The sequence below is a fragment of the Apus apus genome, chromosome 19, assembly GCF_020740795.1.
Source record: "Apus apus isolate bApuApu2 chromosome 19, bApuApu2.pri.cur, whole genome shotgun sequence".
NCBI classification, from domain to species: domain Eukaryota; kingdom Metazoa; phylum Chordata; class Aves; order Apodiformes; family Apodidae; genus Apus; species Apus apus.
In genome coordinates, this window is record NC_067300.1 from 2,084,973 (window position 1) to 2,100,489 (window position 15,517).

At 55.7% G+C, this 15,517-nt stretch overlaps 1 protein-coding gene across 1 annotated transcript in view; it reads left to right on the forward strand.

Moving 5' to 3' along the window:
- The window catches only part of ARRDC1 (arrestin domain containing 1), a 35,238-nt gene extending 20,532 nt beyond the window's left edge, over window positions 1-14,706 (forward strand). Inside the window, exons 3-8 of the mRNA XM_051636550.1 lie at window positions 8,938-8,988; window positions 9,536-9,690; window positions 10,177-10,359; window positions 10,717-10,893; window positions 11,076-11,490; window positions 12,840-14,706. Coding sequence (XP_051492510.1) covers window positions 8,938-8,988; window positions 9,536-9,690; window positions 10,177-10,359; window positions 10,717-10,893; window positions 11,076-11,490; window positions 12,840-12,904 — 1,046 coding nt within the window. The 3' untranslated portion in view covers window positions 12,905-14,706. The remainder of the gene's footprint in view (window positions 1-8,937; window positions 8,989-9,535; window positions 9,691-10,176; window positions 10,360-10,716; window positions 10,894-11,075; window positions 11,491-12,839) is intronic.
- Window positions 14,707-15,517: the final 811 nt, after the last annotated feature.

The following is a 15,517-nucleotide window of genomic DNA, read 5'->3' on the forward strand; positions in this document are numbered from 1 at the left end:
AAACTGAGGCAGCTTGTGGTCCTGGCTCCTGGGACCTTGCATTGTGCCATTCCTGCTGGTGGGTGTCAGGCAGCTGCTGGTGCAAAGCAGTGAGCACCCCGAGCACAGGTTGCTGTGGCTGGGACAAACACTGCAGTGGCAGATGGGACAGTCCTGCCACTCGTGTAAAAACACACAGAAACCCCCTGGGATGAGCACCTGCCTGTTCCTTCAGCTGAGGACTGGCTGTGCCAGCCTTCCTTCTCATGCCCTGAAGAGCAAACAGCAGGAGGCTGGGCAGGGACACAGCAGGCCCTGGGGCAGGTGGAGGGGCTGCAAGAGCATCTTCCCCACAAAGGGGGATGTCACCTCCCAGCAGCACAAATGGAAAATGAATGGAGGGAAGGGAGGAACTTCTTCTGCCTCAGAGAACTCCCCTGTCCCTGCATTCCCCCCTGCAGTTACCTGTCCTTTTTGAACCTGTACATTAAAACACCGAGCAGGAGGAGGCAGCATGGCCCTGCTGGGGGGGAGCTGGCAGCCAGGCTGTGCTCTGGGGGAGAGGGTGATGCCAGGCTCCTTGCTGGCACCTCCCCCAGGGCACTTGCAGAGGGCTAATCCAGCCCAAAAGTGTCAGCTGGAGTTAAGAGAGGATCCTAGGTGTCCCCAAGGCCACGTAGCCAGCATGTCACCCTCTTGCCTGTCCCTGGTGAGCAGCTCGTGCTGCCGTGGGGCCACAGCAGGGCTGGCACCCAGGGACGCCTCAGCCTGAAAAACAACCCGCCTTGCTCTCTTCCTTCCCACATCCTGAGCAGTGACTTTAAAGAACTGCCAGCTGTGCTCTTTGGGGACACGTGGGGGGAAGGGGAGAGGAGGTTCACAAAGCTGCCCAGGCTGGGATTGCTCCTTAAGCATCTAAGGGGAATTCCAGGTTCTCCACCCACACACCTTTGCACTGAAACGAGTGAGGGGGCAGCTCATCCTCTGTAGCATCAGCTGTCACTTGTGTTACACACAGCTTTGTTGTTTTAAGGGTGTACATGGTATGAGAAAGGAGACAACCCTGAAATAACCCCAATGCCTGATTTGCAATATAGGCACTTATTTAAGGCACTGGCCCTTATGATTAATTTCCCTCCTTGCCCATCTCAGAGCAGCATCCAGGGTGTGGAGGGCTCAGCCTTGCTGCTGGAGCAAGGGCGGGTTGGTGAGGGGTGGTTTTGCTGCAGAGACCCCTGCTCTGTGTGTGTGCTGGCATGGTGCTTGTGCCCCCTGGAGTGGGGCTGTGTCTGTGCTCTGAAAAAGGCTCTTGCTGGAGGCAGCAAGTGCCCAGGAGCTGCTGGGGGAGCTGCACAAGGTCTGTGCCTTGACAGTGCACCCAGGCCAGGGTTTAATGAGCTCAGGCTCTATAAAAAGCTGCTGGGAGGTGCTGAGCACTAGCAGGTTGGGAGCCCCCCCTGGGGAGGTCACCCAGCCCTTTGAGGGGAGGCTCATTATTTGCCTCCTGGAGAGGAGGCCAAGGCAGAATTTGCTTTCCCCACTTGCTCCCTGGTGCTGGTATTTCTTGGGTCTCTGTTTTGCAAAGAAATGCAAGAGGGGTGGGAGGAACCTTGCAAGGGGGGGTGTTGGGTTTCTCTAGGTGTCAGCAGGCAGGGAGACCAAGTACACAGGCAGTGGGTATGAAATAGCACCGCTTGTACCCGCTGCTCTCAGACAGAGAGATGCTTCTCTTGATCCACTATAATGGAGCAATTCAGCTCCTGGAGGCCTCCCCCTCCTCTCCCCCACTCCTGCTGCAGCTCTGGCTTTATTCAGCCCCAGAGGAGCAGGTCCATGGTCTGCCTGTGTCCACACAGGGCTGTGTCCTTTGGACACCCTGAATCTCCCCACTGCACACCCAGCTCTGTCCTCTGGGTGGGTTGTGACTTCAAAGGCAGACTTCTTGGCTTTCTTCATTCCCTTTCAATCCTACTTGCACCTGAGTTGAACCCGTGCAGGGAGCTGCCTGTAATTTCCAGCTGACCTTACTTTTGGCAGCTTGTTAGTTAGCTAGAAGGCACTGCAGGGAATTCCTGGCTGCTCCATGTGCTTCCTTTGCTGGCAGATTTCTTGCACAAAATTGCTACAAAGGGGCAGCTGTGCATCACCTCTTCCCTGAGGCTGTTCTCTGTGGGCCTGGCACAACACCTTCATGGCCAGGGGTTGGCACAGGGTGACAATCTTGTCTTCCAGCTGATTTTCAAGCTTAGTGACCTGAGTAAGCAGGCGGTGAGAGACTTAGGTCTCTTGTTCTGTGCTCAGGAGCTGCTGTGTGAGCAGGAGGTGGGGAAGCAGCAGGCAATGCTCCTGGACATCCTCTGGCCAGGTGAGAGCAGGAGGGTTCCCCTGGGCAGTGGTGAACCTGTAAGGATGTGCTGGTGCCAGCTCCTGGCCACACTCTGCTGCCAGGTTCAGGAGCAGTAACTGTAGGTTCAGCCCAGGAAAACCACATGGAAGGAGCTGCAGTTGCCTTGGGTCACAGCAGCTTCCTCAGCACTTGCCCATCTCTTGCCTCAATAGATCATTGTTAATCCTTGGAGTTGTTTCCCAGCATTGCCATACTGCCAGATCCTGCTAATTCACTGAAAGTGTCACTGAAAGCTGCTGACAGATACTTGTAAGCAGTGAAGCCTTCACCCCAGCCTCAGAGCTGTGCTTTCTGGTGGGTGTTCTTGCTCTCCCTGTACCTCCCATGGCACAGAAAGGTTTACCCCAGGAGCGTTAACCAGGGCGGAGCGCTGGGGGTTGTTCCTGCTGTGTGTTTGTGGGCGTGCAAATCCAGCCTGAGCGAGCTGCTTCTTCCAAGGGAGCTTGGAGCTTGCTGGGTCTGTGGCCCCTGGCTGCCACGGAGCAGCTCTGCTCACCGAGGGCTCCTTGGTAGCAGGAGAGCAGCTCTTGCTCGAGCAAAACTAAGCTGAGCTGAACACCGAGTCTTTCCTGGCAGGCTGGCTGTGCTTGCTGGCAGGTCATTCTTCTGCCTGTGGGTTGCTCCTTCTGAGGCACCTGTGTCTGCTGTGGGGATGGCAGAAGCAACTGTTTGTGTTTAGCTTCATTTTGTTGCAGTTTGTAATCCTGTGTATTAGCTTAATCCACCAGAGGCTGAAGTCCTCACGCTAAAGTGGCAATGGCCCTGCATTCCCTGAAGTGCCCTGGCATAGGGAAAATGAATGCTTCCCACCCCACATCTCTGGTGCAGCCTCCTGTGAGCTAGAAGAGCTCTCAACCTTCTTGCTTAGGTCTAATCTTCAGTTTTCTGGGCTGCAAAGGGAGATGAGGAGGGACGGGAGGGCAGGGGTGGGCAGGGTGCTGGCTGTCAGGGCTGCAGCTACAGTGATGGTCCTTACAGTGCCTGGGGGCTGGAATCCTGTAGCACAGGGCAGAGGCAGGGCTGCCTGCTTCTCCACCTGAAAGTGGAAAATACAAACCTGCTGCTTTCCTGCTCTCTGCCTGGAGAACTTCAAGAGGAGATTGTATCAGCACTCTGGTATCCATCTATCTCAGCACCTTGGGGAGCTTGCTGTCCCAGGGAGCAGAAGAGCTGATTTCAGGCAGCAGGAAGATGATTTTGCTACAAGCAGTGGCAGGGGGAGCAGCAGGCACCAGGTACCTTTCATGCTACACAATTTGGCCAGCACAGCTAATGCATCTCTTGCTAAGTAGCCAGAGAGAAATTGCCATATGGCAGGGCCTGCTGTTCCTCCACTAGAAGAAGCAAAAAATGTTTACTCCAAAGGTGCAGCTCGTTCCTGCTCTAGCACCCATGTGTGCAGCAGGAGGGAGCAGAGCCACTGCTGTCTGCTTGGCAGGTACCAGGTTAGGTACCAGCTTGGGGACAGGGCAGGAGCCCTGTTTTGGCTGCTCCCCAGCTCCTGTGCCTGGGGTGCAGGGACACCTCCCAGGCTCCTGGCTGTGGCTGCAGAGACTGTACCTGAGAGGGCAGTGATAGGACAAGGGGTAATGGTTTTAAACTGAAAGAGGGGGGATTTAGGTTAGGTATTAGGAAGAAATTCTTCCCCATGAAGGTAGGAAGACACTGGAATAGGTTGCCCAGGGAGGTTTTTGATGCCCCCTCCCTGGAGGTGTTGAAGGGCAGGTGGGATGAGGCTTGTGCAGCCTGGGCTGGTGGGAGGTGTCCCTGCTCATGGCAGGGGGGTTGGAACCTGATGATCTTTAAGGTCCCTTCCAACCCAAACCATTCTATGATTTGATGAGATAGCACCCTCCTCTTTGAGGGGTGGAGGGAGCAATATGCAGAATATTCATCTTTTTCTCCCTGGTCCTGGCATGGGTGGAGCCTGGAGGGGCAGAGGTGTGTGCTCTGCAGCTGCTGTGTGCTCTGGGCAGCCTCTCAGGTTTTGCCTGGTGAGTCAGAACAAGGCTCAGCTGAGTCTGTCGTGTGTGTGTATCACTGACCAAGTCGTCTCCCAGCCCTCTTCTGGCTTCTCTTCCTCTGGCACCAACCTGGAGGGCCTGGGTTTGTCATAGGGGTGGTGTCTCTGTGGAGAGATGGCTGTGACTGCCTGCAGCTTCCAGCTCCCTGGGGATGGAGGGGCTGGGGGAGCTGAGCTGGGAAGAGGTGTTTGGCAGGTCTCCCTGTGGTGGCACTGGTTCAGACGTGCAGCCCGGGCAGGTCTGGTCCCACTGGTACTGTGAGCCTGGCCTGTTTGCATGGGCCACTAACCAAGAAAGCTGCAGAACAGGGCAGCCCTGGTGGGATGCAGCAGGTAGGGCTTGGTGTCCTTGTTGGTGTGTGGTTGGTTCCTCCTGAATCCCGGCCCTGCCCTGCTCTCATACCGGGGCAGAGGCTGCCAGAGGACCTTTCCCAGCCCTCTGCTGGCTGCTGGCAGGGCAGGGTGTGGGCAGGCAGCTTCCTCTGCTCTCTGAGGGATGATGGATGGTGTTGAAGGGCTGGTGACTTCCTCTGGCTGCTCCGCCCGGGCAGGGACCTGGCAGCACCAGCCGGGGAAGCTGCTGAGGAGAGAATCCAAACCCTTTCAGCACCTGAGCTGTGGCAGGGCGAGCTCGACCTGAATCATTTGTTTAGCAGTGTGAAAATACAGACGTGTGGTCACCTCTCCCTCACACGGGTGTGATGGTGTCCTGTTTTCCCATGTGTCTGGGAAAACCAGCCATGTGCTGGTTTGCAGGGAGAGCAGGGAAACCTTAATGGATCAAAGCAGAGCTGACTGCAAGGAGAGGACAGTGTGTCCAGCAGCTGGGTGGGCTCAGGGGCATGGTCAGCCCCAGCTTTGCATGGGAAACCTGTTGATTTCTGTCCCTCCACTGCACTCCACAGATACTGAAGGTGGTGGGACAGGGCTGCAGCCCCAAGGTCACTTGTGTCCTGCTGGGCTGGGCTGCCCTCCCCATTACTGGAGATGCTTTGCAGGGGAGGTCACCCCCAGGGACCCCCTGGATCAAGGTATTTCCTTTCTGATGAGACCTTCCAGCCTCCTCCACACTTTCTGGTTCAGGTGAACGACCCCTGGCCCTGTGTGGAGCCAGGGAAGCAGCTGAGCCCTGAGCTGGGGGGTCCATCAGCTTCCAGACACGTCTCTGCTGGATTCGAGGAAATCTCCAAGGTCACTCTGCTCTGCAGTGTGAGGCAGCTCTTCCGTGTTGTTAGCGTGTTGTTGCTGCTCCTGCTGTCTGGGTTTGTTTTTCTTCTAGGCTGTCTAGGGCAGTGGCTTCTTCCCCTCCAGGAATTTTTTTTAGGGAGGATGTTTCCAAAGGTTGTGTGGGGGTGGCTGATCTCTGCTGGCTCGGCTCCCATCAGGAGCAAAGGCTGCTGCAGGTACAGCCCCACAGCACAACCCTGCTAATCCAGCCACCTCTGCTGCCTAATGACTTTCTCAAGGTATTTTTAGCTGCACGTAAACTTCAGGAAAAGCTTTTTGTAGCCGAGCACACTGTGGCCTTTGTTCAGGCTTCTGGGAATGGGGAAGTGACGGCGCAGCACAGCGGCTGGTGCAGCCCTTTCCCTGTGCAGGGGGTTTACGAGCACTGCAGGGGGGCTGTCAGAGACCCCTCAGCCATGCTGAGCTCCTGCTGACCTGCTCTGCTCCTGCACAGTCTGCAGGTTGCTTCAAGCAAAGCTTCTGGTTGAGGAGCAGCTCAGGAAGGAGCTTTCAGAAAGGGCTGCCCCCCCCGGGGATCTACGTGTTGGGGCGTTGAGGAAACCTCATCTCTGCCAGCTGCCAACAGCTGTCTGCGATGCAAAGTTAACTTGCAGGTGGAATTATCACCTTGAATGTCCTGGATCTTTACTGGAAGCTCTCAGGGCTGGAGGGACAGGGGCAGTGAGTGGTTTCCCGTGGGCTTTGTGTCCCTGTTGCTGCTTGGATGCCGGTGTCGTACAGCGGATGCAGCCGGGCGGGCAGAGCAGCTCCGTGTGCACTGCACGGTGCCCTGCCTGCCCTGCCATGCTCCAGGGGGCTGTCCAAGGCACGTGCCTCAAGCTGCACCAGGGGAGGTTTAGGTTGGATATCAGGAAGCACTTCCTCATGGAGAGGGTGATCAGACACTGGAATGGGCTGCCCAGGGCAGTGGTGGAGGCACCATCCCTGGAGGTGTTCCAGGAAAGGCTGGAGGTGGCACTTAGTGCCATGGGCTGGAGGTGTGGGGGTGTTGGTCATAGGCTGGACTTGATGATCCCAGAGGTCTTTCCAGCCTCAATAATTCTGTGATTCTGTGATCCCCTCATCCAGGTCATCACTAAAGACATTGAATAGGACTGGGCCCAGTACTGATCCCTGGTAACCACTGGTAAGCAGATGCCAACTGGCTGCAGCCCCATTCACCACTACTCTCTGGGCCTGGTCATCCAGCCAATTTTTAAATGAACATGCTGACAGGTTCACTTCCAGCCTGGCTCTCTGTTGGTGCATGTGAGCTGAGCAAGACCTTGACTGAAATTACTTACTGGATCATGCCACCTGGGACTTCAACCTTGTAGGGCCTGTGAACTCTTCCTAAAGGTCCTGGAGAGGCTGTGAAGTTTCAGGCTCTTAGCAGCAGAGTTGGAATCACTACATGGGGCTCTTTTAGTCAGACAGCTGGAAAGTCTCCAGGCCTTGGTGGAAACTCTGGCCATCATCCCCTGGGACTCCCAGCTCCCTTCACCATTGCAGTAACAGGACTTGCATCCTCTCAGGTGGAGCAGGTCCCCTTACTGCAGTGCAGAAGCTGCACAAGAGAGTTGATGTATTCTGGTCCATTGATTCACTTTCCAAAAGTAAGGATCAACGTGGCCTGGTGCCTAGTAAAAGGCAGAAACCCTTGGAGCAGCAAAACTTGGGCTAGTTGAGTCATTTGTGCTAACCAGGCTTTACCCCTTACCCAGCAAGCAAAGGCAGCTGCTGCATCTCGAGCCTTTAACCCAGCGAAGCTCCCCAGGAGCAGGAGAAGCAGGGCAGGGACTGGCTTTGTGCCTCCACCTGGTGACAAGACCCGGTGTTGCATTTTAGCCTGGAGAGCTGAGCTGTGTTCGGGGGACGGGAGGTGTTCTGGGTGGGGTGATGGGGACCGGCAAGTCCTGCCGCTCTCTGTAAGGACAGAGGGTATGGTCAGGCAGCTGGCTTTTCTCCTGACTTGCCCTTGCAGCCATATGCGATGGAAAGCTTGTCCTGTCATTCCTTGTGCCTGCCCGGGCACTGCAGGGGGGTGTGTGCCATCTGGGGTGTCCCTCGGTCCCCGGGGGGTGGCTGAGCCAGTGGAGGGGCTTTTCATCGTGTGAAGGATGCACCGAGTCAAATGCCACCTCCCCTGCTCCCTCCTGGGTCACAGGGTCAGCAGGAGGGATTTACCCTTCCCCCTTCCCCACCTCCCCCTGTCACATAATCCCCTTAATCCCCTGTGGACAGGACTCACTGTCAGCCCTGTGGAGCCCCTGATACCGGGCAAGCTGCCTCCTCCTTGCCTCAGCAAAAGAGCCTCGGTGCCTCCAGCAGTGATCCTGCAAAGCAGAATGAACACAGCTTGATTTAAACAGGTCTCCTCTTAGTACTGCCACCTTAAAAACAAAACCTCTCCTGTTTACATGTATTTAACAAATGAGGGTAAAGCTCAGAGCTTTTCTTACTGGGGCTGGGGAGTCTGAGTCTGTAGCTGCTGCTCTGCTGTGTGCTGAGTCTTGGCTTGGAGCTGCATCCTCAAGGCTGCTGTTGCAGTGGGACGTGGTTGAAAAAAACAACAACTGTGTTAAGGTTTTAATGTTGTGGAAATGTTTTCCTCAGCTCCTGTTGTCTAAGCAGCTGGGCTGATGTATTGCTGGTGCCTTCTTAGGACCAGAGGTGGATTTAGGCCTGGGGAGATGGACTTGTGGTTCCAGCTCCTGAACACTGTGCAGGCTGCGGGGGGGTTGGTGTGTGGGTGAGGCTATGGCCAGGTTGCCCAGGGAAGCTGTGGATGCCCCATCCCTGGAGGTGTTCAAGAGGGCTTGGAACTGCATGGTCTTTAACGTCCCTTCCAACACAAACCATTCCCTGATTCTATAGCAGCTGGATGCCCACCAGACCTCCCTGCCACCCTCTGTGCAGTCCCCCTGACTGTAGCTTCCTTGAGGGAGGATAAACACACAGCATCTCTTCTCCATGCCCTGTGTCAGTAGGCCAGGGCTAACCACTTGCTATGGCAATGGATCTCTTAAACCCTGCCCCAAACCACCTCATTTCCAGGGTATCTTAACATAGAACCAGTCACTGGGAATGGAGACATCAGTCTCCAGGAAGGGTTGGTGGCAGCAGATGCTCCTGTTGACTCAAGCACCACTCGCTGGATCTTGTGTTGTCCCCTGGCCTGCAGGCAGCTGTTGTTCCCCAGGTGGTGGCCTCTCTCTCCAGAAGATCATGCTCTCCAGAAGATCACACCATTCCAAGGCCATGGTCTGTCCCACTTACCTTCTGCTCTTGTTTCCCACAGGGGTCCTGACAGCTGGAGAGCACAACTTTCCCTTCCAGTTCCTGCTGCCAGGTAGGATGCAGAGAAGTGGCTGAGGGCACTTCCATGTAAGCCTTGGCCTTTGCAGCCTCTCGAGCTGTGCTGAGCAGGGCTGGGCTGCGTGGCAGAGGCAGGCTGGCAGCTTGGCCTGGAGACACTAGAGGGAGGGTGGCCTCAGCCACAGACAGCAGGGGAGCTTAGACAAGCAGGTACCTTCTGCCTTGGTGCAAAGTTGGGTCTGAGCTGTCGCTGGTGCCTCTCCAGGCGTGGCCCTGCAGCTCCCTGGGTGTGTGCAGGGGTCCTGGCCTCCATCCCACCCATGGGGCTCTCAGAGGATCTCTGCTCTTGATCCTTTGCATGCACGGGATCCCTTCTGTAAGGAGGCTACAGCAAGGTGTCTGAGTGACCTAAGTGTCCAGCCTCAGGTCTTTTTTGGGTGAATCCCTGTGTGCTCTGTCTCTGGGTACTTGCAGAGCTCCTCAGGTGAAGAGGAAAGCTGTTTAAAGGGACTGTACTTCCAGTTCAGAAACACTTGGCCTGACTGAGCCTTATGATCCTTTTCTTTCTCTCTCAACTCCAGCCTCTGCTCCAACATCATTTGAAGGCCCTTTTGGCAAGGTCCTCCATCAGGTGAAAGCTGTTATAGACACACCTCGTTTCTCCAAGGACTACAAATGCAACAAGATCTTCTATGTTCTCTGCCCTCTCAACTTGAACGACATCCCCGACATCGAGGTAGGAGCAAGGAGGAATGTGGCTGGGAAGTGCCAGGGCTTCAGCACTTGTCCTGGGGAATAACTGTGTGGCTGGACAACTCTCTGACTGCATGTCCTGACTGGGCCAGAGCAGGACAAGGACTCTTGGTCTGTCCTGCCTTACCATCAGTCCCTGTTCGGGGTGATTTTTGACTCTTCTGCATGTTGCTTTGAAACACTGAGGTGAATTTTCAACATGCAGAGAGAGGTGTTGGCCAATAGCACCAGGTGCCTGTAGGGCCTTGGGTTTGGGGAACTTGCTTTGGAGGGAAGAGCGAACAATAGGACAGCAGAACTGGGGAGATGGGGACTTGAGACCTGTTGTCTGTGGCAGTCTGGTGTTGCTGGTTCTTTTTGTCCTCTTAGACCAGATATTCCTGCTTGCCTGTGTTGAACCTCTGAGCGTTTTCCTGGAGTTTTTCTGACTCCCTTGAGCCAACACCTCTGTTTCTCTGCTCTTCTGCAGCAGCCCAACACCATGTCCATCACCAAGAAGTTCAACTACAAGCTTGTGAAAAGTGGCAACATCATCCTGACTGCCACCTCGGATCTGAAAGGATACATTGTGGGACAAGCCATCCAGCTCCGCACCGACATCGAGAACAAATCCGGGCGGGACACTGGGGCCGTGGTGGCCAGTCTGCTCCAGGTGAGCACCTCAGGGGGTGATCCCTTGGCTTCTGCTGCTTCTCCACCCTCCTGAGGCCTCTCTGAAACTGGGGCAGTTCCCACCAGTGTGCATCTCTGCTGCGTGGGGCTGGGGGTGGCAGTGAGGAGTCCAGACCTCTGGCTGCCTCTTCTTCTCTCTACCTTCCTGGGCCAAGAGCTGGTAGCATTTGTGTTGCTTCTCAGCCTGTCCTGCAACGATGGGTGTTTCTGCTCTGTAGTACACCTTATGTTTGGGCTTATTTGACAAAGCAGCCGTGCGGTTCTGTGTCCTGACTTGCATTTGTGGCAGACAGAAGGCCCATCTTTCTGCTAGCTGTGTTCTCTCCTGTCTGTACAGAAAGTGGCTTATAAATCCAAGCGCTGGATTTACGACCTGAGGACCATCGCGGAGGTGGAAGGCTCAGGAGTGAAAGCCTGGAAACACGCGGAGTGGAGGGAGCAGATCCTGGTTCCAGCACTGCCCCAGTCCATCCTGCAGGGCTGCAGCCTCATACACATCGACTACTACATCCAGGTGAGTACACCTGTGCTCCTGGGGAGCTCCAGTGGGCTGAGCTGCAGCTTCTGTGCTCCCTCCTGGCTTGAGGGAGCTCCTGAACGCCAGAGCTGCCTGGTGTGGGTGGTCCTCGCGTCGGGTGAACCTTCCCAGTGGCATGTAAAATGAAGAGGATGCCACTGTTTGCCCTTCTCTTCCAGGTTTCCCTCAAGTCGCCCGAGGTTTCAGTCACTCTCCCCATTTACATTGGAAACATTGCTGTCAACAGGGTGCCCCTGAGCCCCTCCCGCTCCATCCAGCACATCCCACCGGCCGTGGTGCCCAGTGCCCCCCCGGAGGAAGAAGAGGCCGCCAGCGGTTACCACCCGATGGACAATGTCTCCATCCCCACCAAAAGCCATTCCCAGCAGCAGCCGTTCAGCTACGCCCCAGGACTGAGCTTCCAGGAGCTGAGGGTGGTGGACTCGGAGCAGACGGGCTCCCCAGGCCACCCCACGCTCTGCCTGTCCACGGGAGCCACCGTCCCCTACTACGCCGAGGGCAACGTGGTGCCCGTCCCCACGGCCAGCTCGCTCATCCTGCCTCCAGAGTACAGCACCTGGGGGTACCCCTATGGTGAGGCACTGGAGGCACCATCCCCGTGAAACACACATAGATGAGGCACCTCAGGACACGCTCCCGTGGGATTGTTTTTTGGGGGGTGAGGGTTGGTGGTTGGGCGTGGTGATCTGAGGAGGCCTCTTCCAGCTGTGATGGTTCTGTGATCATCAAGAAGGCAGGGACAAGCTCTTGTCACTTGTGCCCTGGGACGGGATGAGGGGCAGTGGATTCAAACTGGAGCCCAGGAAGTTCCACCTCAAGATGAGGAAGAACTTCTTTCCTGTGAGGGTGACAGAGCCCTGAGACAGGCTGCCCAGAGAGGCTGTGGAGTCTCCTTCTCTGGAGACTTTCCAGACCTGTCTGGATGCCTTTCTGAGTGACCTGCCCTGGTTTTGGTCCTGCTCTGGCAGGGGGGTTGGACTCGATGATCTCCAGAGGTCCCTTCCAACCCCTGACACTCTGTGATTCTGTGAGCAGCTGAGATCTGCATGGGCTGGCAGTGGGGTAGGAAGCATCTCCTACCACACGAGTCCCTTTGCTAGCTGTGAGCTGGGATGTCAGCTGCTGGGGACTGATGTGAGAGGGGATCATGAGATCCCTCTGCCTGCTTTAGCCTCTGGAGGAGCCTCTTACAGCTGTCAAAGCTGGCTGTCCATTCCCACGTCTACACCCCTGCCTGCCCTGGGCTCCTCGTGATAGGATCTCCCTGTTCTTAAAAGAGCTTCCAGCCTCCCACTGCTAGAAAAACTTCTTGACTTGTGCTGAGGCTGGTGGGAGCAGAGCCAGGAAAATGATGTCACTGCAATCTTCTGTCTGACTTGGAGTGGGCCTGCAGCCGCTCTGAAGGCACGAGCTGTGGGGGCGGGAGCTGAGAGACTGCCCAGGGTGGAGAAGCTTGGGAAAATCCCAGTGTGCAGGATTCCTGGAGCTGTGCTTGTCCCGGGTGGCTGGGCTGGCAGAGCCCGGCGGTGTCTGGGAGCACAGGCAGCCCAGGAGCACAGGCTGTTGGTGCCACTGGCTGTGTCACTGCAGCCCTGGCCTGGGGCACACGAGCACTGGTCAGCTGTGGTCTGGGGGTGTTGGAGTGTTGTGGAAGAAGGGGAGGAACATAACAGGGCTTTGAGGTGCCGATTTTAACCCCTGTAGGCATCGGGACGTGGGTGGGGCTGGCTGGCTCCAATTGTGTGTGTGCACACACAGACCCCAGGTGTTTCAGCAGGGCAGGCTGTGGGGTCCTGGAGAGGAAGGGAGCACAAGGTGTGTACCTGGCAGCACTTTGCTTTACGCTGGGTTACACAGAGCGGGGTGAAGGGAACCTCCCAAACGCCCACCATAACCACTTGTATTCTTTCTTTGCCCTGCAGAAGCACCTCCATCCTACGAGCAGAGCTGCAGCAGTGCCAACTCCAGCATCAGCAATGGCAACTAACCCCCCTGCTGCCAGTCCCGCCGGCGCTGCCCGGCTCAGCTGCCACTGCAAAGTCTGGTACAGCACAAGGCGTCTTCTTATCTCTCTGGCTGCTTGGTGGGGTAAATGGCACATCCCAGCCTGGCCTTTTTAAGTCTCTTTTCTAGGAAGCAGGGGGAGGAAACCAAAAAAGGGCAACCAGAACAGCCTGTGTGTGTGTGGAGGGAGAGGTCTGGGAAACAACCTCTCCTGCTGCTGCAGCAAGTGCTGGAGAGCTGGTTTTGCCCCAGAGATGCCCTCTGCAGCAGCCTGTGTTTAAAGTACTGTAGTCAACACTAACTGCTTTACTATCAAAGCACCTGTGATGCCTTATCTGAAATGCTCCTGACTTGGCATGGCTCCACTCTAGGTGAGGGCTGGGCCCTGTGGACTTTCTCTTCTCTTGTAGGGGCCGCATGTGCTCTCCAGAAGTGGTTTTGGCAGCCCTTCCTCCTTGTCCTCATAGGTCCTAGTGGTAGCTGAAATGGGAGGTTTCTTGGAGTAAGCAGGTTCAGAAGGTCAGGGACTCCTAAAAAGCCAAAAGCTCAAGCCCTTGTTATACCAGGGTTGTGGGGTGAGCAACTGGCAGCCTTTGGTCCCCTGGCAGCACTGCCACTGCCTGCTGTGGGGAGAGCAGAGCAGGCTCTGGCAGTGGGCAGCACTCTGGGGCACTTGCTCATAACCCAGGAGGCCCTGGTGGGCTGTGGAGGGAGAGCCCCCTGTGCCGTGGGGTGCCCACCAACCAGCTTCTGGCCTTGTCCAGCAAGGGCAGCTTTTCAGAAGCCCTGTAGGAGACAATCCATCCTTGCTCACTGCTAGACCACAGCTCTACTCAGTCTGCAGGTGGGGGCACCAGCTCCCCCGTGTCTCATCTCCCACCCCTGCAGGGTGCCCTGTCCATCCCAGCTGCCTCTGCCCTGGGCAGCCCAGAATTACATGACAATCACCTTGCAAAAGTCTGTCTGATGCTACCTCTGAGTCTGCCCAAGGAACCTGTCCATGGAGGCCCTTCCTTCCCTCTGGAACGACCCTCCTGGAGGCTCAGCCTGCTGTCTCTGGCAGGAGCAGTCCGTGCTGCCCAGCTGGTGCAGGAGGTGCTCAGCCTGGGGTGTGTTCCCTGGTTTGCCACTTGTCTCCTGAGCCACCTCTCGAGCCACAGCAGGATGGAAAACAGAGGGAGTGGGAACACAAACTGCTGCAGCTCATTTGCAGCCTCGGCTGGACCTGGCAGGTGGGGGGTGGGAAAAGCTGGTGGATGCAAACCAACATTTTACTTTTGTGCTTTCTTGCTTTGTATTGATTGCCCGAGGTGGGGAAGACACAAACCAGATAATTAAAGAGCCACGGGTATCCAGCCAGGGCTGGGACTGCAAAACCTGGGACACCTCAGAGAAGGGGTCTCTGCAACTGCCTGACGCTGGGCAGGCAGGATCTAACCAGCCTGTTAGGAGCTCTGCAGCCTCTGCCTCCTCAGCTCAGCTCTCTGCACTCTCCTGGCACGTTGCTGGGGACAAGCCCTGCTTTGCACTCTTTCTTTGCAAATGCTTTTTATTTTTTTTTTAATATTTTTTTTTTTAGGTGTTGAACTGCTTTAAGGGTAGTGTAGAGAAGGTGCCGTGCTGAGCAGTGCTGGCACAACGTGCACCAGTGGTGATAGAATGATTGTCATTGTCCCTGAAAATATATATATATATATATATATATGAGATGAAGTTTTGTTTTTAATGATTGAATTCATAAATACAAATTTTAATGCTATATTTAATAAATTATTCTAAGAGAAATGCTGTGCTTTTTCATCCATTTCTGATGCTTCATCCATGTGCCTGTTCATGCCAAATCCAGGGCTGCATCTTGCTGATTCCTTACAAAATGAAGCAAGTTCTTTGCTCTCACCAGGAAGGATGGATGGTGCCTTCTGCCAAGGCAGCTCAACTGACCACAGTGCTGGGCTTGTAGTTCCAGATGGTTGGAGGGAGTTTGGCACCACGTGGGCTCAGCTCTGGAGAGCTTCCCCAGCCCTGTGTCCCAAAGCCACAGCTTGTCCCAGTGGCCCATGGCTCCTGGGCAATGCTCTCTGCTGGAGAGGACAAGGAGAGTGGACTCTCCCTTCAGGAGGATGGAGATGGACCAGCCAGGATCTGGCTGGAAATGTTGGAGACCACCAGCCCATGCCCTCTCCTAAGGAGCCATTTGGAATAAAAATGGAAGAGGGCTTCTCCCCGCACCCGTGGTTTGGTGTTACCACGTCCAGAGCATGTAGGTGTTGCCTAAATTGCATCATTGAAAGTAGCCTGAGGTGAAATCTGTGGCTCAGACATGAGAATCCTTCTTCACCCTCTACTCAGCTTATGATTCTGCCCAGCTTTTATTATTTAAGACTCTCTCCTTGGCCTGGTGGTCTGTGCCTGCCAGGAAAAGCATTTTTGATGCACAGGGGGCAGCAATATGTGTCCCTCCTTTCAGGCCTCAACCCAAACCCCTTCCACACCTCTGGAAAAATCCCTATGAGCTGTCAGTGCTTCTGGATCTGCTGGGCTGGGCTCCTGACCCAGCTGGGGACTGGAAGAGGCAGCCAGGGCTGAGTCTGGACTC